Source organism: Ovis canadensis, chromosome 2, assembly GCF_042477335.2.
Source record: "Ovis canadensis isolate MfBH-ARS-UI-01 breed Bighorn chromosome 2, ARS-UI_OviCan_v2, whole genome shotgun sequence".
Lineage (NCBI taxonomy): Eukaryota > Metazoa > Chordata > Mammalia > Artiodactyla > Bovidae > Ovis > Ovis canadensis.
In genome coordinates, this window is record NC_091246.1 from 150448752 (window position 1) to 150473318 (window position 24567).

General features: G+C 37.2%; 1 protein-coding gene across 5 annotated transcripts in view; it reads left to right on the forward strand.

The window, feature by feature from the left end:
- GRB14 (growth factor receptor bound protein 14) overlaps window positions 1–24567 on the forward strand; it is a 126292-nt gene that overhangs the window by 96501 nt on the left and 5224 nt on the right. For 3 of the 5 annotated variants that reach the window (XM_069574314.1, XM_069574313.1, XM_069574317.1), the window contains 6 exons: window positions 828–949; window positions 2773–2847; window positions 6608–6745; window positions 11748–11858; window positions 12050–12145; window positions 18273–18353. In XM_069574314.1, coding sequence (XP_069430415.1) covers window positions 828–949; window positions 2773–2847; window positions 6608–6745; window positions 11748–11858; window positions 12050–12145; window positions 18273–18353 — 623 coding nt within the window. Of the gene's footprint in view, window positions 1–827; window positions 950–2772; window positions 2848–6607; window positions 6746–11747; window positions 11859–12049; window positions 12146–18272; window positions 18354–18839; window positions 19430–24567 lie in introns of those variants that run through there. The other 2 variants (XM_069574316.1, XM_069574315.1) reach the window with 2 other exon arrangements.

The following is a 24567-nucleotide window of genomic DNA, read 5'->3' on the forward strand; positions in this document are numbered from 1 at the left end:
TACTTATTCATTCTCACATTGATAGGCATTTAGATAGTTTCCAGTTTGGGGCTATTATGACTAGTACCACTGTGAACATCAGTTTCTTTTTAAAACAGAAATTTTGCATGTTACGTTCACCTCTTTAAAGATGCCATTGCTTTTTTCATTTAAGTTCCTTTCCTCCTAAGTGCCTTCCCACCCTGCCTGATTATCTTCTTTGTTAATACAAACTGCCTGAACATTAGTTTTGAAAATCAAAAGTACCACAAAAAATTAAGTTTCTTAAAGAGTGTATGTCCTTGCATTAAGTTTCTTTTTTAAAGCATTTATTTTAATTTTTCTCAGCTATCCAGATTATGATTCTTAAATGCATACTGAACCTGTCAAAGTTTCTCATCTCTTAATGGGATGAATCGTTCAACCTTGAGGCAAATATTTTAATTTTTGGCACCATGATGAGTTAGAGAAAAATAATGTCTCTCATATTCTTAATGCAGGCTTATTACAAGCTTATAATTTACATAGCAGTAAGAGGAGATTGAGAATTAGTGAAAAGTGCATTGTGATATTTTATGTCATTTTTCTCTTTGGGTTACAAACTGCTTTGGTGTAAAATCAACATTGCAAATTCAAAATTGATGAAAATTTTATCATTCTGGCTATTTCAGAATTGAGTTTAAATTGGCTATGTTTAATAAAGATACATGCATAATATATTTTATATATTTGTATGGATATATGTGTCCATATATATATTTGTTTACCTACCTGTCCATCTTTCTGTGTATTCATCCATCCATCCATCCATCCATTTGTTGACATGCTCACTGGAACATTCTTTACAGAAAGAACAATAGAAGACCACGAGCTGGTGATTGAAGTGCTATCTAACTGGGGAATGGAAGAAGAAAATAAGCTATACTTTAGGAAAAATTATGCCAAATATGAATTCTTTAAAAACCCAATGGTAAGTGAAATCCCAATTAATAGTTATGGAAAATAAATGAGTTTAGTTACATTTTATTTTATTTTATGTGAGGAAAAAGTACACTATAAATAAAGTACAATTCTGTACTTGGTAAATTGTAGGTAAGAATTCTAGTTGTTTAAACTTATAGTCAACATGCTCACAGAAGTTCATATACGTAGTTTTGGGGAACTGTTGCTTTTTTTCTTGCCTTTTAAGAAAAATAAAACTACATTTGATTTGGGGAATGAATTATTAGATATCTCCCAAGCGGGTTCCAAGATACTATGGTTTAAGTCTTTTTGCAGAACTTAGGATATTAAGATAAATTTTAAAGGAAAAACAGATTGATGTTTGTTGGGAGTGTTGAAACTTAACCAGAAGTTTAGATTGACAAGCATCTTGCTGTTCCAAATTATTTTGTTTTCAGTGCAATAATTACTGAGCTAAGAAGAAATGAGATAAATACCAGCCCATTATCTAGTAAATACTACTTTCATTATAGTTCTTTTTAAAAGAAAATAAATGTATGTCACATACTAATGAAGACTAGTGATCTAGAGAAGTCAGAATAGCCTCTGGGCTCATTATTTTAAATTGTTTTTGTCTTTGCAGCAGTAGCATATTTTTACATTAAGTTTTGGATAATTGGATTGAAATGATGTACTTAATGAAAAATATATGATACACACCATAATAGAATATTTTCAAACCCAGAAAGGCCTCTTACATTCTCTTTATTTGAACCTATTAATAGAAACATAATGGGATGATCTTTGACAAATAAAATTAGAGTCCCAATAAAAATTAAATAGAATTTAAAAGGAAACTGTTTTCTTGTTGTGAATCTTTATTAAAAGCAAGAAATTTAAAAGTTATCATTAAAGACATATGATTTAGTGCTCATTTTTGGTTTATCTATTTCTTTTTATTTGAACAAGGCTATAGATTCATTTTGTAGACTTAGAGTAGTGGTTCTCAACTGAGAGTGATTGATAATAATGTCTGAAGACCTTTTTGGTTGTCATACTGAGAAGCGGGGCTGCTAGTGGTGGAGGCCAGGGATGCTCTAAGCATACTGCAATGTACAGAACAGTCCCCCCAGCACAGTGTTATTAGACAATGTTAATAGAGCTACTGTTCAAAAACCCTGTCCTAGAGGAACTATAGTGGCATATAATTTTCCAAACTTGCCTGATCATAAAAGTTTCCTGGGGGAGGGGATAGTGCTTATTAAAAATACAGGATCCAGATCTACCCTGACCTACTGAATCAGACACTCCAGGATTGAGGCCTGGGAATTCCTATTTTAAACAGCTTTTCTGGGTGAATTTTATGATTAAATAGGTTTGGGAAAACAGTAGGTGGAAAAAACCGTGCTTTTAGCAACCTGACCCTCTAGTCAAGTCCTGTTTCCTTTATACTGTGGCTGTGACCTTAGGTAGATACTTTACTTCTGTTTACTACTTGAGTTTATAAAATAGCCCTTCAGTGCCTGCTAGAGTGGCTGCAGGACTCTGGGACAAGGCATGGGCGCTCACACACGAGCAGCCTGAGGGCAGTGTTTTGTAACCGGAGGCACATGGGTTTTCGTGTGTCGGCACCCACTGAGAGTGTCTGCCTAATGTTTGGGCGGTGCTCCTACCCTCTCTTTAAGGCACCTGTGTATTGGTTACAGTCAGGGACTGGCATTTTAAAAAGTGCTTTGGGTGAGTTTTCAAAACGCTGATTTAAGAGCTTTTGCTTTAGATTACTCTGTTGGTCATAGTTTCCTCTTTTCTGGCATGGCTTTTGGGAGAATGTAACATGTATCTTTTCGTTAGTATTTTTTTCCAGAGCATATGGTGTCTTTTGCAACTGAAACCAATGGTGAAATATCCCCCACACAGATTTTGCAGGTAAAATATATTTTCAATAAAATACATAAGTAATAAATAATAAAGGGAAACTGTAAGGTCCATATTTATTTATTTATCTAATTTTATAAGTAGATATACTCATCTTGCATTTCAATGCCCCCCCTTTTTTTATGAGACTAAAAATTTTCTGTTTTTATTGAAGTATAATTGATTTACAGTGTTCTGTTAGTTTCAGGTGTACAGCAAAGTGATTCAGTTATACATACATATATATCTATTTTAAAGATTTTTTTATAGGCTATTACAAAATATTGAGTATAGGTCCCTGTAGGTCTTTATTAGTTACCTATTTTATATATAGTAGTATGTATATGTTGTTTCCAAATTCTTAATTTATCCTCTGCCTTCCCCTTTGGTAACCATAAGTTTGTTTTCTATGTCTGTGGATCTGTTTCTGTTTTGTATATAAGTTCATTTATATTATTTCTTTTTTAGGATTATACATATAAGCAATATTATATGTCATTCATCTTTCTCTGTCTGGCATACTTCACTTTTTAGTATGAAAATCTCTAGGTCCATTCATGTTGCTTAAAATGGCATTATTTCATGCTTTTTATGGCTGAGTAATATTCCATATTCCATTATGTAAATATGTCACATCTTTATTCATTCATCTGTCAGTGGACATTTAGGTTGCTCCCATGTCTTGGCTATTGTAAATAGTGCATCCATGAACATTGGGAGGCGTGTATCTTTTCCAATTATGGTTTTCTCTGGATATAAGCCTAAGAATGGGCTTACAAGATCATATTTTTAGTTCTATTTTTAGATCTATTTTTAGTTTTTTAAGGAATCTTCATAATGTTCTCCATAATGGCTGTACCAATTTGCATTCCTACTAACAGTGTAGGAGGGTCCCCTTTTCTCTACACACTCTCCAGCATTTATTATTTGTATACTTTTTAATGATGGCCATTCTGACCAGTGTAAGGTGATACCTCATTGTAGATTTGATTTACATTTCTCTAATAATAAGCAATGCTGAGTACCTTTTCATGTGCCATCTGTATGTCTTCTTTGGAGAAATGACTATTTAGTCAGATCCATATTTATATATGTCCAGATTTTGGATGTTATGTCTTAAATTACTAATTTTTGATGGAGATAAAGTTGGAAAAGAATAGGAAAAAACAAAATCTAGATAAAGAGTTCCCTAAGTCAATAAAGACCCCATCACTATATTATTCTTTCCAGTTTTGGACAATTGTCAAAGGATTTTAAGTGTATCACAAAAGGAAATTTGCAGAGTTTTTGTTCTGTGACATATTTAAAGACTATGTTAGTGTTTGAAAAAGTCAAAATTTCCAGTAAATTGTAGACCCTTTACAAACAGATATTTATTATTAACTTTTATAATAAATGCCCTTAATCCTGTTTGTGATAAAATATTTAGCAATTCAATGAAATTCTGTCTATGATGGAAATAACTGATTGAAATAGGAAATAGCTGAGTTAAGAATACTAAGTATTTAACATTTCCTTAGTTTTGTATCTGTTGGGCATTTCTTCCAAACTAGCTATGGCTTTAGGTGACCATTTTCCCAAGACATTTGCAGTACGATAAAAGGTTTCAGGTATTTTATGTTTGATACTATACTTGTTAACAGGTTAATGGTAAGCAGTGTCTTTATAATGGTCGCTGTTTGATCTAAACAGCAGGCATCCTCGAATCCACTCAATGTTCTCTCATCTTTAATGAAGAAAACTTTTAATAGTTCCAGCATAGATATTGCTTTGAATATATTAATATTTGAATATATTGGTAAATACACTGAGGATCACAGATTTCTTTTCTGTGGGCTTTTTATTTTTAATAGGTTGTATTTCATTTTTTGCTTCAAAATATTTTAGAGATATGATTGCTCTCGAGATTTCTCCAAAAGCTACTTATATGCTAGTGGGTTTTCACAGACACCCCATGAAATGTTAGAGTGAATTGCAGTGGAGATAGTGCCCCAGGACCCCCGCTCTCATGCCTCTTAATACTTTGCATTTGGATTATGAGAGAGTGGTGGATTGGAGTTCTTCTGCCTCCTTTCCCGTATTCTCCTATGATTTAGTTATACTGCTTTAATGTTAGATTATAAAAACAAGAAAAATCATAACTTTGGAATCAGATAGTCCTGTATGTGCCCCTGACCTCTTCTCTCCACTGAGGCAATGTTTCCACTTTTTAAAATGTTCCTTCTTTTTCTAGCGTGACCTCTGTGACTCCCTTTTTAAAATTTAATTGGTTTGGTTTAATAACTTGGAAAGCACTCGAACTAAAAAACCTACTTCCCTGTTTTGCATGTCAATTAATTAATATCTGTGGCTCATTAAATTAAAAGTTTTTTTTTTTTAATTTACTTAAAAAACATTATCTACTCTCGGTATTTCCCTGAATAGCCTTTTAAAAATATGTCACATTGTTTTAGATAATGCTTTCTCTTAGTTTCAGTTTTCCTATTTTGCATTAGTTTATTTGTAGAGGTTTCTATTTTCTTGTTTTAATGAGACACTAATGCATTTCCACTGTCTTAACTAAGGATGCTGAGCACAGCTACTTAGAGCTCGTCCTTTTCATTCTCCATTTCCTGACTGACATATGCCCTCTGTCTCAGTTACTTTTCACTGGGCGGTAAACTAGTCCAAACCTTAATGGCTTAAGTACCTGCTCACATTTTGTCAACAGTTTTGAAGGTCAGGATTTGGAAAGGGCTTAGCTGGATGGTTTTCTGAGGCAGATTGACTCCCAAAGGGGTTATGGATCCACTTCTAAAATGGCTTTCCACTGTGTGTGCCTGGTGCTGCTTGGCACCTCTCCCTCTCTCTCTCACCTCTCCCCCTCTCTCTCACCTCTCCCCCTCTCTCTCACCTCTCCCCCACCCTACATGGTGTCTCATCCTCCAGGGCTTTTCCAGTTGCATTGTGCTTCTCACTGTACAGCCATCTCAGGGTAGTCCAGTTTCTTACCTGACAGCTACCTTCCAAGAGTTAATGAGTGAAAGCTATCAGGCTAGTTAAGGGACAGAGGGTTAGAATCAGCAGTGTGCCCCTCCCACCACATCCTTTTGGTCAGAGCAGTCACAAGTCTTGCCCAGATTCAAGGGGGTGGAGAAACTTCATTTCTTGGGTCAGTGGCGGGGTAACATTTGCAGAAGAGCTACTGTTGCAATTCTCTTTGGAAAACACAACCTGCCATACCCACCCACAACTGAGAACCATAGAGAACGAAGAAGAGATTATCTGCTTTACCTTCATTGAGGAGATGAATTTGGCTCAATTTCTTATTCACTGAATAATGGAAGTCTGGATCGTGGTCTTACTTAGACTGTAATGAAGTTGAAGTTGATAGGTCAATCTATAATCTCAAGGGAAATCACCAAAAGGGATGAAAAGATACTCTGGTTTCTGTCCAGATCTTATACATCTTTCACCTTTTATTAAAGAAAGAGATGAAAAGTATCAAGATGAAGTTGAACTTTTCAAATGGACATTGAAATAGCTTATAATTTTGGTGTTTGACTAAGTACTGATCACTTAGAATATATATTTTGTGAGCATATTTCCATTTGGAACTTGCCTCAGGGTTTCAGAAGACTGATTTATTTTCTGTGTATATATATATCCTGATGTCCATAGTGGTGTATAAGTGATATCTGTGCTGTTTGAAGGTGCACATTTCTATTTGAAGTATGAAGCTACAGTATCATTGATTCAGAAACTGTATGAGAGTGTCTAATTTTTCTTCCAGATGTTTCTAAGTTCAAGCACATATCCTGAAATCCATGGCTTCTTACATGCAAAAGAACAGGGAAAGAAGTCCTGGAAAAAGATTTATTTCCTTTTAAGAAGATCCGGTTTATATTTTTCTACTAAAGGGACATCAAAGGTAAATTGTAATATCAATGATATATTATGAATTATATGGAAGTTGTAAGTTAAAATGGACTTTACTGTGTTTTATTTATGATTTTATTACATGGTATGGTGTTTTTTTTTTTAAAGATTCCAAACATTTGCCATAACCTGTTTAAAAACTAATTATTCAGCTTTATTTTCCACTAGATTCAATATACGTCCTTTGATGGAATTTGGATGCTCTTGTTTCAGTATTACATTCCTTGCCCATTTTCCCCCCACTCTGAATCTACCCCTGTTTTTCTTATCAAGGCTGGGGTTTTAAAGCCCATCAGAGTTCACATCTTTTCATTTTACCCAGGTTCATATTAGTGACCTGTTGATGTTGAGCAGTTAATAACACTTAGCTGAGTCTGTAACTGCTTACTAAGTCCTTTGTGTGTGTCAGTTTTGCCTCCTCACATAGACTGTAAATTCCTAGAGGAAGTGTGTTATGATCAGGTGGATGTATGTGTTTGTGTGTGTGTGTATGTATACCTATCTATGTATACAGTTACATAGACATAGTTGTGCTGATGTTCCTACACACACACAGAATCACATATGCATATAATTCCCTTAGTGCTAGCACTAGGTAGTCTGTTTCTATGTAGTCTAGTTGTTGCTGACTATGCCATATGCCTGCATTTTGTGTCTTGATATTTTATGCGATGCATAGATTCCTTGTAAGTAAAACTACTTTTGAGAGTTTTCATGAGAGTTTAACTCTATGTTGATGCATCTGTTTTGTCACTGACAACATTGTTGCTTTTTTATGGGTAATCTGTCATTTTTCTCTGGCTCTTATTCAAATTTTATTATCATATTTGGTATTTAGTCACTCCTGGCATATTTCTTGGTATGTTCAAATATATTCTGCTAAACCTGGCTTGATTCTCAACATATACATTCAGTCTGCAAATTCTTGTTTTTCTTATATGCTGAAGATGTTCATTATTTATTTCTCATTTTCAATATTTGATCCTTTACCTTGCAGTACTGTTTTCTGTCTTGGCCAGTCGTGGCTCTAGGTGTCCCTTTGTTTGTGGCTGCCTCCAGTCTCTGCCTCTCTTCACACAGTCTTCGCCTTTCTCTGTGTGTCTCTGATAAGGACACTTGCCGTGGATTTAGAGCCCACCCAGATAATCTAGGAAGATCTCATCTTTAGATCCTTAACTTAATTACATCTGCAAAGACCCCTTTGCAAAAAAAAGGAGGTCACATTCGCAGTTTCTTCAGGTTAGGACATGGACAGATCTTTTAATTGTGGGTGGAGAGTGAAATGATCAGGTTGTAAGAAGATTAGTATGGCCATAGGAAGCTTAAAAAGTCAACTAGAGACAGAAAAATGAAGAGGGGAAGGGAGCAGGGGAGATGGGGGTTAGTGAGCAGGGAAGGGAGAAAGAATGATTGAGTTGAGGCATAGATGCTGATTAGTGCTAATTAGATGATCATTTCATTAATCAAGGATCTAACCTAGGATGAGCAGTGGAGAGAGAAGAAAGGGGCGGATGTAAGATTAAATGGCAAATGGCCAGGCTTTGTTGACAGTTGATATGAAAGAAGAGGAAGCACTTAATGTTCTTAGAGAAGGACATAAAAGGAAAATAAATAGAAAATGATGAAATAAACAGGAATAGGAGATTTGTTTCAAGGTCACCATCTTAGAAGAAAGATAATGATCTTAGTTCAAGATATATTGCATTGATGATGAAGCATCAAATGGAAATGCCCAGAACACAGCTAATGATGGAGACTAGCTATTTGGGCAGTGGTCCTAACAGGAGTTACGGAATTGCAAAGAAGTATGAGACCATATTTTCCCCAGCTTTTCTTGCGTGGCTTCCTCACTTCTCGGATACACAGTCTTCCTTTGTTGCTATTCACATGCTGGTGCACAAAGACTTTCAGGTGTTTGTGTGTGTATGTGTGTTTCTTTAAGGTTTAAGTGGTAGAATATTTCATGGAATAGAGCTCTATTTAGTAACCCATTCCTTCACAGAAATCTTTTATGTTTACTTGTAAGTGTGTATAGTTTGACTACTAGTATTCTAAGCCACCAGGGCTTACAGATGCATTTAACTTTTCTTGAGGATTTAAGCCTAGTTCTCAAATTTTTATATTGTAGATAATGTTAAGATGAATAATTACCCATTTTTGTAATTAAGATTTTAGATTTTTCCTTAACCTTTGTAATGAACTTTCTCTTTTCCCAGTGTTCCTAATGTATGAAGTAATATATGAAGTTAGTTTTAAACAAATGTGTATTGGGCCATCTTTTTACTTTTAACATGGGAGAAAAGTAGATTCTAAATCCAGAATCTAGATGTTTCTTTCTTTCACTGTCTTTCCAGTGATTCTTCACTGGAAGATATGATAGTGTTTCCTCAGTTCCTGAATTCTTTAATTTGTTTCTCATGAAGATCCACTGCCCATTATCTTTTTCTTTTACCCGGCTCCTTCCTTTTCCTACCTATTACATAATAAGACAGTTCTTATTCTACCTGTTGGAGCCATGCTCTTATCCTTGCCATGGTTCCCTCTTGGCTGGGTGGCATTACAAGTATCAAACCTCTATTCTCAGCTCATACTTTAGCTTTCCTCAGCATGGTGTCTGACTTTGCTGGGCATCATACATAACAGCTTTCTTTCTGTTGTTTATTAGCTAAGTCGTGTCCAACTCTTGAAGAAGGAAATGGCAACCCACTCCAGTATTCTTGCCTGGAGAATGGACAGAGGAGCCTGGGGGTTGGGAGGGGGGGGACTGCGAAGAGTTGGACACAACTGAAGTAACTTAGCACACAGCACACATGTCCAACTCTTTGAGACCCCATGGACTGTAGCCCACCAGGCTCCTTTGACTATGGGATTTCCCAGGCAGGAATACTGAAGTGGGTTGCCATTTCCTCCTCCAGGGGATCTTCCCAACCCAGGAATTGAACCTGCATCTCCGGCATTGCAGCAGATTCTTTACCTCTGAACCACCAGGGAAGCCCAGTCTTCTCTCTAGCCTGTGCTTAATGAACATGTGTTCTGTAGTTTATACATGAAAATAATTTTACCTTCTCCCTCAAAAAAAGGAATTCCATATATTAGATAACCCCAAGGATTACGACCTTGATACAAATCATGTAGGTTGTCTAAAGCCTAATATGGCATACCTGCCTGGCAAAGTGACCATTTCCTTCCCCTTTTCTATGAGAAGGGTCTTATTTATTTTACTTTTTGAAGATGTAGGCTGCACGGGAGTTGGATAAATGCTTTTGCAAGCCTTGGAGGTATAGCTGTGACTTAATTTAAAGAGAAATATTTAAGTACCCTGCTGTCCACCTCCCCTCTTACGTACATGTGTACATGCATAGCTTTGCTAACCATGCCTGCTCAGCCTGCAGTCTTACAGTGGTGTAAGCCTTGATATGTCTGCACTTCAGTTCAGTTCAGTCGCTCAGTCATGTCCAACTCTTTGCGACCCCATGGACTGCAGCACGCCAGGCCTCCCTGTCCATCACCAGCTCCTGGAGTTTACTCAGACTCATGTCCAGTGAGTTGGTGATGCCATCCAAACTAGTGGAACAAAACTCAGGAGAAGAAGCTGATCATGCCTCTTATGGCCTTCCAGTATTTCTTGAGTTGCCTTTTTCTCACATCCAAAGGACTCAGCTACACTGACTTCTACAGTATCAGTGGGCAGGAATGGTTTTATTGCATAGTCATAGAAATCAGACATTTATATGAGCAAAGTTTCTATCGAGGAATAAAGTGTTAAAGGCCATGCCAGTGACAGTACCTTTCTTCCTCCTCCTCCTTCTCCCTTCTCCCAGGACCCTAGACTGGGTCTCTAACAATTTTCTTTTCTGCTTCATTCTTCCATGGAGTTAGGAACTGTATTCATTCATTGGGTTAAAGTGCCTAAAGGACAGTGATACAGAGAAACAGTTGCATACAATAGAAACTCTTGATGGGATAGCCAGCCTACGTCCAATGACTGAATTTTTTTGGATTTGGATTTGAATGGTTTGCTCAAATTGCTGAATGTTCTGCTTTGTCTTTTTGTTTTAAGAGTACTACTGCTTCTCAAATTTCAGTGCATACAATCACTTGGGTTCCTGTTAAACTGTAGATTTTGGTTTTGAATCAGCAGATGTGGGGTGGGTCCTGAGATTTTTCCATTTTTAATAAACTCTCAGGTGCTGCTGATACTGCTGGTCTGAGACTGCTAGTAGCAAGATTTTAAAGAACAAATGCATTTTGCTCAGTTTTGATTATACATTCAACCCCAGAATTAAGCATTTCTCCAAGTTATTAACCTATCACAGAAGAGTATGACCCAGATTTCCCATGACCAACTCTAAATCTCATGGCTTTCCCAGAGAAAAAATAGCCCTTCATGATTCCCTTTTGGCTTGAAAATCATACACATTCCATGGCCAGGTAATTTCCCTGCATGTATCTGTACAGGTTCCCTTGCAAAAGAAGGTAGTCTTGCTGCCTGTTTCATTGCTTGCTGTGGTGTGTGAGGCAGTGCGTAAACATGAGGAATGATCATTTCTCAGTGAAGCAGGGATCATCATCTGCTTCTTTTTGCTTTTACTGCTGCAGAAGCTTAAACCACCCTTCTTCCCTTTGAGGAACTGCCATTATTTGAAACCCAGATAAAGAAAACATTTTCAAAAGCCATTCTTTGCTCTCTTTCTTCTTTCCCTCAGATTCCTTGAAGTGGTGGTTAAAGTGAGTCATTTTAAATATGGGGATATATTTTTTGGTATATTGGAAGTTAAACTGTAAACAGGTCACCTCTTCTTAAATTAAATAATCTCATATCCAGCTCCTGGTTATCTGAGGATATGGTGACTTAGTTTTCCTCTCCTTTTGTTTCTATGACATTATTTGAGATAATGTTTACCAAGGTATAGATTATATAATATAATAGAAATATAAAAGGTAGTATAAAATATATGTACCCATGTCAACACACACATGTATTTTTTTTTAAGGAACCACGGCATTTGCAGTTTTTCAGCGAATTTGGCAATAGTGATATTTATGTGTCACTGGCAGGCAAAAAAAAACACGGAGCACCGACTAACTATGGATTCTGCTTTAAGGTACAGGCTTAATATTTTGCTAGATGAGTAAAGCAAGCCTCAGCCTTTTAGGTAAGCTTGAGTTTCTTTTAATTTCTTTTAAAAAGAGACAGCTTTCTCTTATATATAGGAGAATTTTAGTGGCTTTTATTTCAACAGGTGTTACCTTCAAGATATGCATTAACGATAAACAATGTGCTGTGGCCTTCTAGCCTAACAAAGCGGGAGGGCCCCGAGACCTGAAAATGCTCTGTGCAGAAGAAGAGCAGAGTAGGACGTGCTGGGTGACCGCGATTAGATTGCTTAAGGTAATCTCGCTGCAGGCGTGAATTTCTATTAAATGCTGGGAGTGCCATCAAAGTTTGAAAATGGCTGTATTTCAAAACTCAGAAGACTCACTCTGAATTCGTGTGTTTTTGTGAGGGAAAAGAAAAATAACCACTACCATATTTATGTATTTTATTTTTTATCTAAAAGATAAGCATTTCCAGAGTAGAGTGGAAAAACCTAATGCATTTATCTTGTGTGTGTGGAGTCTTCCATATTTAGAAATGTTCTGATTTTTGTTTTTTGGTAAGACTGTTACATATATAGCCAGTAAAACTGACTGAAATGTCTCCTATCTGTTACTTAGTCTGCGTTTTAAAAACATCGTCATCAATTCGAAGTAAAATGTATTTTAAAATGTGCCTACCTGGATATGTTTAATGTAGTTGTTTTATATTTTATTTAAGTATTATGTGAATTGCTTTTTAGTTTAATGCAAATTATTTTACAAATTTTACTATAGCTGTATTATTCAAATATTCGCCTTTGTGCTAAGTAAGAATTCTAGCTTCCATAAGCAAAATTTATTGGCAAACATTTTGACAAGGAGCAAGAATGTTCTGCAAGTAGGTAGGGAAGAGAGACACAGCTGATACCTTCCTGGATGTATAGAAAGCACATGTATTTTCAAAACTTGTATGCCAGTAAATGTAGCACAACTTTAAATTTATAATCATAAAACATCACCCATTTCATTTTAAGAAGGGCAGAATAATCAGGATCAGAGTTAGTGGCTGTCATACCAGGCTTGGAGCAAAGTCTTATGTTCTGTCCTTTTCCTCTTTTTTCTTTTAATTGAGGTAAAATGCATGTAACATAAAATTAACCAAATTAACTCTTTTTAATATGAACAAATTAGGGGCATTGAGTACATTCAAAATATTGTGCAACTGCCACCTCTGTCTAGTTCCCAAACATTTTCTTCAGTCAGAATGAAACTCTGCCCAGTAAGCAGTTACTCCCAGCCTCTGGCAACCATGTTTTGCCTCTGTGGATTTACCAATTTGGGTATTTCATACAAATAAAAGTGCCCGGCTATCTCAGTCAGTAGAGCATGTGACTCTTAATGTCAGGGTCTTGGGTTCAGGCCCTGCGTTGGGTGGCACATGTTTTTGGGCATCCCCAGTAGCTCAGTCAGCATAGAATCTGCCTACAGTGCAGGAGACCTGGGTTTGATCCCTGGGTCGGGAAGATCCTTGGAGAAGGAAATGGCAACCCACTCTAATATTCTTGCCTGAAGAATCTCATGTACAGAGGAGCCTGGGAGGCTACAGTCCATGGAGTCACAAAGAATTGGACATGACTTAGCAACTAAACCACCATACAAACAAAATCATACAATATGTGACATTTTGGATCTGGCTTCTTCACTTAGCATAATTTGTGTTTCATTCATGTTGTAGCAGCTTATATCTGTACTTTGTTATTTTTATGGCTGAGTAATATTCCATTGTATGTGTATTGTTTAACATACACATATATGTTAAATAAACAATTTGTTTATCCATTTATCCATTTGTGGGTATTTGGATTATTTCTACCTTTTACTGTTGTGAATAGTGCTGTTTTGAACATGTCTATACACATATTTATTTGAGTAACAGTTTTTATTTATATATATATATATATGTACATACCTAAAAATGGATTTGCTGGACATATGGTCATTCTATGTTTAACTTTTTGATTAATTGCCAAAATGTTTTCCTCAAAGGCGAAACCACTTTATATTCCCACCAGGAATTTATAAGAATTCCAACTTCTCCATACCTTATGAACACATATTATTTTTAATTTTTTTTTTTAAATAGTCATCCTAGTGGGTATGAAGTGGTAGGAAACAAGTGTTTAAAAGTAATTTAAAGCTTTTGGATTAACTGTGAAATTTTCTTCCTTTTGTGTTATGGCAGAAAGTTACTATGGTTACCTTTTTATTAAAAATTTGTTTGTTTCTCAGTCTATTGTCAAAATGGCTGTCATGATTTTTATTTCAGCAAATCTTATTCTTTGAAACCCTCATGATAAGTAGTCACTACTCACTTCTATGTTGCTCTCATTGTCATAAAAAGTAAAACAAACAAACAAAATGAAAAAGAGAGAAGTACTTTAGGTGTCTTGGAAACCAGCCAGTCAAGGCAGTAGTAACTTGGTAACCAGAGACACGCGTTGGAATCACAGAAGGTGCTTTCTGAGGTTCCGTATGCCCAGCTGCATCCTCGGGGATCCTGAGTTAGTGATTGAGTTCCAAGTGTCTGCCTGATTAAGAACCACTGACTTCATCCAGGCCCTCCTTTCACAGATAAAGAAGCTGGCACTATTTGGAAGACTTTATTCTATCACAGTTATGGTAGAGAAAATATCCTAAGGTCTCTGATTTTCTCTCCCCTTCCATCAGAACTCTGAAGTCTAGCTAGGCTGATTGAGGAGATACCTTCCAACCTTGTTTAGCAAGACTTTCTCCCTTCTCATGGGCTCAGATTCAGATACCCAACACAGAAGCAGGTGGTAAACCCACTTCCTTTAAAAGTCCTTCAGTAACTCTAACAGGCCATTGATTTTATTAGGATGCTCCATTATTTTTATGTAACTAGAAAGATAAGAATTGTGCCAATAAAATTATGATGTGAGGTTTTACATCACTTATAATTTTTATTTTCATTTGAGTATTTAGATTTATTTAGGCCTATAGTCAGTTATCAATTTTGTATATGTACACACTCACACACACACTCACACACACACACATATATATATGAAATAAATTAGTTAAGGTATTCATGAAACATCTTCATATTCTAAATCTGACTTTTCTGAATCATTTTCATCTCAGAGTCATGGATACTTATATTTTCCACAGATCATCCATCTCTGTGCCTTCAAGAGCTTTGGGGAGGCATATGAGTGCTCTGCCATGGTCTTTGAGGTTCTTTCTAGCTGCTGGCAATCCCTTTGCAAGGTTTGATGCTAATGACTTTTTAATCCCATCAATTTTAGGCAATGGCAAGTTGCTTGGTCCATAGTGAATATAAGATGCCATAGGTTATAATACAGATTGTTAGTTTAAAAACAGATGTATGTCTGAGAAATGATATACTGAAAGCTTTGTTCTTTTTATATCCAGAATGCTCAGTTTCTGGAAGATTGTGCCTTCTTATTGTTTAACTCTTCTCAGTCTCCTTCAAGTCCCAGATGCCCAGTTTAAAGAGGCTGTCTTGTATCAGTTTTCTATAGCTGCTGTAACACATTACTGCCAGCATAGTGGTTTAAAGCACAAAATTATTGTCCTTTACCTCTGTCATTCAGACATCTGAAATGGGTCTATTGGCCTAAAAAGGTGTCAACAGGGCTCCATTCTCTTTTGGAGGCTTTAAGGGAGGATCTGTTTTCTTGCCTTTTCCAGCCTTTAGAGATTGCTCATGACACCTTCCTCCATCCTTAAAGGCAGCAATATCCTGCTGAGTTCTTTCCATGCTCCCTTTTTTCTGTTTCTCTCTTCTGGCTCTGGATAAGGACCCTTGTGATTACACTGGATCTAGCAGGATCATCAAAGACAATCACGTCATTTCAAAGTCAGCTGATCAACACCCTTAATCGTATCTGCAACCTTATTTCCCTTTTGCCAGCTAGCCTAGGAACCTACTCGAGTATCCTTGCTTGGAGAATTCCATGGACAGAGGAGGCTGGTGGGCTACAGTCCTTGGGGTCACAAAAAGTCGGACACGACTGAGCGACTTAACACACACACAGTTAGCCTGATGTATTATATTCACAGGTTCCAGAATGTGGACTTATATGGCCCATTATTCTGCTACCACATCCATGTTCCCTGTTTGTTTCAATTATGGCAAAGCTTTTCCAGATGAGGCTGAAAATACAGGCCAGCATCAGTAAAGTCCTTTAGCATGGAACCAATGAGAAACCACCATGGAGTCAAACAGGAAAGTGATATGATCTGTTTTACATTTTAAAATAATCAGTTACAGGAGGCCTGGGCCTGCCAGCACAGACACATTTAAGACTGTCTAATAGGGGACTGGCAGCTTGTTGTCAGTGAGATACTGATTTGATCCCCATGGGCTGGTGCAGCTGGGCTCACCCAGGGTTAGAGGTAGCTTTTGATCATCTCCTTTGGTTGTCTATTGTGTTATTTCCAGTTTATCAGCAAGGAGCAAGGGAAGACTAGTCTATGTTATATTGGCTCAACCAGAAGTACCCTTCTTGTTTCCATTATATGCTGCTTATTAGATAAGGTCTCCCCCAAGAATTTTGGCCTCTTGCTTTATTTTCCTTTCTTTATCATATATACATGTAAACTCTTCATATAGTAACAAACAGAAATATTCCCATTCTCTTTGAAAAAATTCCATTTCCATATAGAATCAGAAAAAAATCAGAGACTTAGAAAAGGGGAGATTTGTTCATGTAGAGTGTCCCAGGTACATGGTGTCTTTCCCCCTTTCCTTCAGTTAGAACCCTTTGACATATTTTGGTGCCTTATGTGCCCCTCCATAGGACAGGGAGATATTAAGGTGATCCATGCCCTACCGCTTGACCAGAGTTAACTGCCTACTAAAGACTTTCAGCAGCACAGAAGCAACTTCCTAAAGCCAGGGGCACCGGGGACAGAACATCTTTGAAGAAAACAATCTTATTAGTAGATGGCAGACTTTTCACTGCAGGTGAATAAAAGGTGTCCAGGCAGCACGTACTTGTGAAAGTGTTGGTTGGAGTCTATTATATATTCTTCAAAATGAACTTGACTAGAAATTAAGCTCCTCTGTCTGCTTTTTAAAGTCATGGTATGCTTAGAGTTGATTTAAAATAGATTTCATTAGATCCTATTAATGTCAATCAAACCTTAAATTAAAAAAAAAACTTTTAGAAGTTGGGAAATAATTGGATAAAGAAGTCAACACAGAGAATTTTAAATGACTCTGGGTTTGTATTCATATTAAAAGCAAAATCTTGAAAACAGTGACTTCCCTCGCCCCCCTCTGACTTTCTGCCTAATTACCAAATATATCCACATTGCTGGAATTGCTTTCAAGAAAATAGTTTTTAGTAGAGAAATAGCTCTGTTGGAATGTTTAAATGAAATTCATCCTAAGGGTAATACTGGTTTCCATGGTCGTTTCAAAGTCTTTTACATAGGACCTACTTTTAAGTTCATAATGGCTCCATGAAATGGAGAGAATTATAGAGGGTAGCAGAAAAAACGGATAAACCTATCTGTTCCATTGGTTTCTTCCTTCCTTCCTTTCTTTCTTTCTTTTTTTTTTTTTTAAGGGAATAACTTAAATCTAAGGGGTTGTCTTCCAGTTTCAGATGAGGGCTCCTGCACGATGTTTGGCCATGGCAGTTGACATTCTTAGTGTTTCTCAAACTAATAATCCAATTATAATCCAGACCCACTTTCTTATCGTAGCCTGGCAGTCTGGTTCTTATGATGCTACCTCTTGAAAGTAAAGATTGTGTAGTTATCTACTGCTCTTTGCATTGTATGCCATGACCCTTTGTCTGAAATCAGCCTGATGCCCCACCATTTTGATTCCCAGAATTTAAAGTCAAAAATTAAACCATGGCCCAAGAGTGTTATTACCAAAGGATGGTACAGTGCCAGGAATCTTCAAAAGACAGTGTAATTCATCAATCAGTCATTGAAGAGTTATGGTAAATTTGTCATTGTAGAGTTATGGTAAATTTTACCCAGTTCTGCTTAGGATGTGTGTCAGATTCTTAGAGTCTTTGTACCATAAACTCAGGAAGACTTCCCAAGTGAGCTATCTTATCACTAGGTGATATACCACTCCGCATAGTTATGGTGCTATCGACACTAAGAATAATGAGTAGGAATGTCAATTCCAGATCTTTGTATTGTGAGCTAGAACTTAAGGGTGGGTCTCAATAAAAACCACGCTTTTAAACTGTCCTATTTAGAACGTAAAATTTTATCTTTCAAAATTTTGGTTGCTTTACTTATTTGTTTTGATGAAAGCTTGTAGTTTTCATTTTTTATATTGATGTATAATGAATGAAAGTATTTATCTCTCGTAAGTTATGCATGTGGTAAAAGTGGTGGGACTGTGCTTTTATTTATTTATTCTGCAGTATGGCATGCAGCTGTACCAGAATTACATGCATCCATATCAAGGCAGAAGTGGCTACAGTTCTCAGAGTATATCTCCCATGGTAAGGACCAAGTTTTTGAACCTACGTTTAATTGTATATTTACATTACATTAATTTGCAATCACGTTACATTATAAATGTACATTACAATACATTTCCTTTTTTTTGTTGTTTTGTTTTGGTCAAGTAAAGTAACTTTTGGACAGCTTCTTACCATGTTATATTAAACTATTTGCTTTTGGATCTTATATGAGTACAGCCTATGTGATAAAATCAAATAGTGGGGCATACATTAAGTAGTCACTTAAAATAATATTTTATGTTAAAGAAAAATGTTAAATATTTGAAAGAATTATGAGAGTCATTGTGTGTCATTACATTGAGGATTAGATCTTAAGATATTTTATAGAACACTGTCCTCGAGAGTATAGATATTTCTTAATTATTGATTTGATTATAGGTTTATTTATTTAAATATTAATTCTGGGATTATCATAGCCTGTGACTTCTTTTGCATTCTGACTTTCTAACAATAATATTTTTAAAGTTTCAGGTCCTTGAAAAACATACCGCTCTCCAGGAAACCCAAAAGATGCAAGCCAAAATATTGGTTGTGCATTACATTAAGACTAGCACCGCTTCACAAGTTTATCCTAAATGGCACTTGGATATTTATACACAGATACATCTTTCCCCGTCTTTGGGACCTAATTTTAATTTCCTGTGCATTAACAAGAAATTTATTTTTGAACTTAAAGTTTATGTTCTGCTGTTTTTGCTTGTGCTCTTGACTGTTGAGTATATTGGAAATTTGGACGTATGAGCTTGTATGACAAATCAGCTAACGTGCTGCATTTACACTTAGGTTAAAACATGCTTTTCATGGCTGTGACCAAGGGAGGTGCGTTTTCGCACACGGTAACATAGCAGATAAAACGCTCAGTTCTAGGAATGAGGCATGAAATAATGTCGATTATGTATCCTGATAGACTAATATGGAAAAAGAATTCCAATTCTGTAGTTATGGTGTTTAAGTTAAGGAAGAGTAACTTTTCATTTTTTATATCTATTACTTTTTAGCTCTAAAATAAGAAAGTAAGGAATGTAATGAATTTTTATAAAAGCAGTAGCTTTAAGGTGAGAATTTTTATAATTTGTCAGCTTACCCTAACCTTTTAATTCATGTATATATGAATAATGAATTTTATTATCTTAATCCTTTTCTAAATCCTTCTAAATTTCTTTCAGAGTCTAAAGTTATTACGATGAGCATGTTAATAGCAGCCATGATTTGGAGGCAATTATTATTTAGTATCCTCTTAATCACAGGGAAAAAATGCCATAAAATAAGTCCTTTCCAGTCTCATCATTGTCATTAATATGCAAGTATAGTATTATTCTTGCTTCTTTCCATTGAAACTGATTCTGCTGTTGATCAGTAAATCTATGACAGTTCAGTTAATGTAGCTTTATTTGTTCAACACCTTGTATAAGAAAAGACACTCCTTGAGTCTTGAATTTGGCTGTAAACAGGAGTTCAAGGACAAGAGGTTTAAATCTCTGTGATGAGGACAAGGACCTAGTTCTGTATGGCAGTTGACATGAGCAGACAAAATGGCATCTCTACTCTTCTTAATTTTCATGAAGGAAACCTAGAAGATTGGAGAGGCATTTGTGTTTACTTTGATATGTATACAGAATCCCAGAATAATTTCTAGATGAGAGAACCAGTGACCTCACCTGCCTCTGTGGGTTTTCATCAAGGCAGCATTTTCAAGGAACAGCAGGAAAAACTTTGCCTACTTTAGTTATAGTTTTAAGGGACAATATTGTCTTCTTCTCCAGGGATTCATTTTGAGAAGGGAAATGAGAAAAAAATTATCATACCATAATGAACATCTTAACTATATACAACACGCAGTAGCTACCCCATCAGGCTTTAAAGGGAGAATCATCAGCAGATATTTCAAGAAGCAGATATTTAGTCTTTTTTTAGGACAAAAGAAAAAAAAAGAATTCATTTAAAGACATCTGTTAGTTAAACCCTGGCCAGAATGAGAGGATGGGAGAAGCAAATCAACTGAAGTTCTTATGTATTGTTTCCCATATTTGACCTTGAGCTAGACATTCCAAATTGCATTTTCTTCCCTGTACCTCCCATCCCGTGGTACAGAAAAGAACCTTAGATAGGGCCTGTCACTCTTTTTACCAAGAGTGTGACTTTGGTTGAGACACTGCTGTCCTGCAGTATAAAATAAGGCAGGGTGGCGTGTGATCTGTAGAAATGATTACACCTCTGATGTCCTGTGGCTCTGTATGACACTGATGGGAGGACACTATCTGAGGAAATTCTGTGCCCTCTTACTATGGCCTGCACTGCATGTTTAGGTGAAAGTCAGTTGCTCAGTCGTGTCTGACTCTTTGCAACCCCATGGACTGTAACCCGCCAGGCTTCTCTGTCCATGGAATTCTCCAGGAAAGAATACCGGGGTAGGTTGCCATTCCCTTCTCCAGGGGATCTTCCTGACCCAGGAATTGAACCAGAGTCTCCTACATTGCAGGCAGATTCTTTACCATCTGAGCCCCCAGGGAAGCCCTGGAATGGCAGACTGAGTAGTTAGCTAGTTGCTGCTTAGCTAAGCTGCCTGAAAAACATTTCATGGCCCAGCCTCACTCAGAAGGGTTTGAATCTGATCTCAAGGTTGATCTGGATAATGGAGGGTGTACTCAAGCTCTTTCTTTCTTAAAGAGAGGCATGCTGTTAAAATCATGGACTTTTATTTTTTGGGCTTGGCCTGTTTATCCACCATGTGGAAGAGCTAGAAAAAGGGACAAATAGTTGAGAAATACACTGATTCTGAATGTTAACAATGTCGCTTTCCTATGTGAAAGAAATTGAGCTGAAAATGACCTTTTGGTTCAAGTCACATTTTGCTTCACTTCTATTGCTTTGTCCACCAAAGGTAAACTATTAATTTTTCATCTCCCACCTGACATTCAGTAGAAAACATTTGCTCTATTTCTGTGTGTTCCCCTAGCATAGTTAATGTAGCAAATGAAAATACTTATTTGTATTGTAGACTCCCTACTTAAGGTCAAGTAATTATGGAACATGGGATCTTGTTTTACATTTCAGCCTGTCATACTATATGGAAAAAAATGAGAAGCAAATTAAGAACAACTGCTTATGTTTATTTTTCTTTCCTAACAGTATTTTTATGTTATCAGAGTCTTGTGATTACAGAGGCCATCTTGGCATGTGAAGACAGAGATGTTATACGGATAAAGCTATCATTATGATTGAGATTAGTTACTCTGTGGCTTGGGCAGGTAGAAGCTTTTCATTAATGTCAACAAAGCAAAAGTATATCCGACTGGTCCACAACCCAGCACAGAAGATCATGGGGTGAGAAGGGCAAAGTAAGGTGTGACAGCAAATAGAGATTACAGAGACAGCATCTGTCTGGAAAGAGCAGCTGTCAGTTGCAAACACTCCTGTAACAAATGAAAGATTGCATGCTGGATCTCCACAAATAAAGATGAACCATAATAAGATTGTGGACCACTACAGCAAGGTTTCGAGAGGAAACAGTAAATGCTGACAAAGTGGGATGTGTAATGCAGAGATAAATGATCCCCCCTCCCATTTTTGTATGAACCAGGTTTTGTTTCAAGCAGACGTTTGACTAGAGTCTGTTAGACGAAGCAGGATATGGCAGAAACCATGTGGAGAGAGAGGCAAAATGGCCTTAAGCCAGGAGTCTCCAGGTGTATGTTGGCTCATCCTTTACCATGAAAACATTTTGTGGGGTGTGTGTGTGTGTGTGTGTGTGCATGCACTCAGTTGTGTTCGGTTCTTTGCAACCCCATGGACTGTAGCCCATCACGCTTCTCTGTCCATGGAATTTTCCAGGCAGGAATACCAGAATGGGTTGCCATTTCCTTTGGGGGATCTTCCTGACCCAAGAATTGAGCATCTGTTTTGTCTCCTGGGTAGGCAGGCAGATTCTTTAGCACTGGCTCCATCTGGGAAGCCCATTTTTTGTCTGTTGCTCTTCTATTAATGACCAGTGGGGAAAACCTATTAAACATTGCCCATGCTGGTTTATGGGCTTCCTAGTTGGCACTATGGTAAAGAACTCACCTGCCAATGCGGGAGATTTAAGAGACATAGATTTGATCCCTGGGTAGGGAAGATCCTCTGGGGGAGGAAATGGCAACCCACTCCAGTATACTTGCCAGGAGAATCCCATGGACAGAGGAGTCTGGTGGACCACGGTCTCACTTCAGTTCAGTTCAGTCATTTAGTCGTGTCTGACTCTTTGCAACCCATGGACTGCAGTACACCAGGTCTCCCTGTCCATCACCAACTCCTGGAGCTTTCTCAAACTCATGTCAGTGGAGTCGATGATGCCATCCAACCATCTCATCCTCTGTTGTCCCCTTCTCCTGCCTTCAGTCTTTCCCAGCATCAGGGTCTTTTCCAAAGAGTCAGTTATTCGCATCAGGTAGCCAAAGTATTGGAGTTTCAGCTTCAGCATCAGTCCTTCCAATGAATATTCAGACTGATTTTCTTTAGGCAGGACTGGTTGGATCTCCTTGCAGTCCAAGGGACTCTCAAGAGTCTCCTCCACCACCACAGTTCAAAAGCATCAATTCTTCACTGCTCATCTTTCTTATATTCCAACTCTCACATCCATACATGGCTACTGGAAAAACTAAAGCTTTGACTAGATGGACCTTTGTTGGCAAAGTAATGTCTCTGCTTTTTAATATGCTGTCAGAGAAGGCTATGGCACCCCACTCCAGTACTCTTGCCTGGAAAATCCCATGGACAAAGGAGCCTGGTGGGCTGCAGTCCATGGGGTCGCTAAGAGTCGGACACTCCTGAGCGACTTCACTTTCACTTTTCACTTTCATGCTTTGGAGAAGGAAATGGTGACCCACTCCAGTGTTCTTGCCTGGAGAATCCCAGAGACACAGGAGCCTGGTGGGCTGCTGTGTCTGGGGTTGCACAGTCAGATACGACTGAAGCAACTTAGCAGCAGCAGCAGCAGGAGGTTCATCATAACTTTTCTTCCAAGGAGCAAGCATCTTTTAATTTCATGTCTACAGTCACCATCTGCAGTGATTTTGGAGCCCCCCAAATAAAGTCTGTCACTGTTTCCATTGTTTTCCTGTCTGTTTGCCATGAAGTGATGGGACCAGATGCCATGATCTTAGTTTTCTGAATGTTGAGCGTTAAGCCAGCTTTTTCACTCTCCTCTTTCACTTTCATCAAGAGGCTTTTTAGTTCATCTTCGCTTTCTGCCATAAGGGTGGTACCATCTGCATATCTGTGGTTATTGATATTTCTCCTGGCAATCTTGATTCCAGCTTGTGCTTCATCCAGTCCAGCGTTTCTCATGATGTCCTCTGCATATACATTAAATAAGCAAGGTGACAATATACAGCCTTGATGTACTCCTTTCCTGATTATATACCAGTCTGTTGTTCCATGTCCAGTTTTAACTGTTGCTTCTTGACTGGCATAAAGATTTCTCAAGAGACAGGTCAGGTGGTCTGGTATTCCCTTCTCTTTCAGAATTTTCCACAGTTTGTTGTGATCCATACAGTCAAAGGCTTTGGCATAGTCAATAAAGCAGAAATAGATGATTTTCTGGAACTCACTCGCTTTTTCGATAATCCAACAGACTGTGACCTATAGAGTCACAAAGAGTTGGACACAACTGAAGTGACTTAGCATGCATGCACATGCTGGTTTTGGATATTTTGTCTTTTGGAGAGGTTTAATTCCTGTAAACCAAGTGTCACTTGTAATCAGAGAGTTTGACAAGTGGTGTTTTTCTTTTTTTTTTTTAGGATACATTATTTAAGATGACACATTTTTAAGAAAGATGGTTATGAATTAGAGCCCTAAACAAAGAAAAAATAAAATAAGGTCCATGTTTTGGGTGTTTTATTTTCACAATCAGAGACTATGAATAAAAAAATAATTGGCAAAGATGACTTTCTTACTTGTTTAAAATTGTTTATTTAACGATGTCTTCCTTTTCTATTGGTTCTTTCATCATTCAGACTAAGTTTTGCAACTCTTATTTTGCCATGTTTATGCCCATAAGATGAAAAAACATTCACAGACTAAATCATAGAAATTTTAATATTATGGAGTTATTGGAATTATTTCATTAAATTTCATTTTCTAAGTTAGAGGAAAGTTGATGTGATAAACTTTTAAAATACATGTTGGTTTATTATAAAATATCAGTACTGTT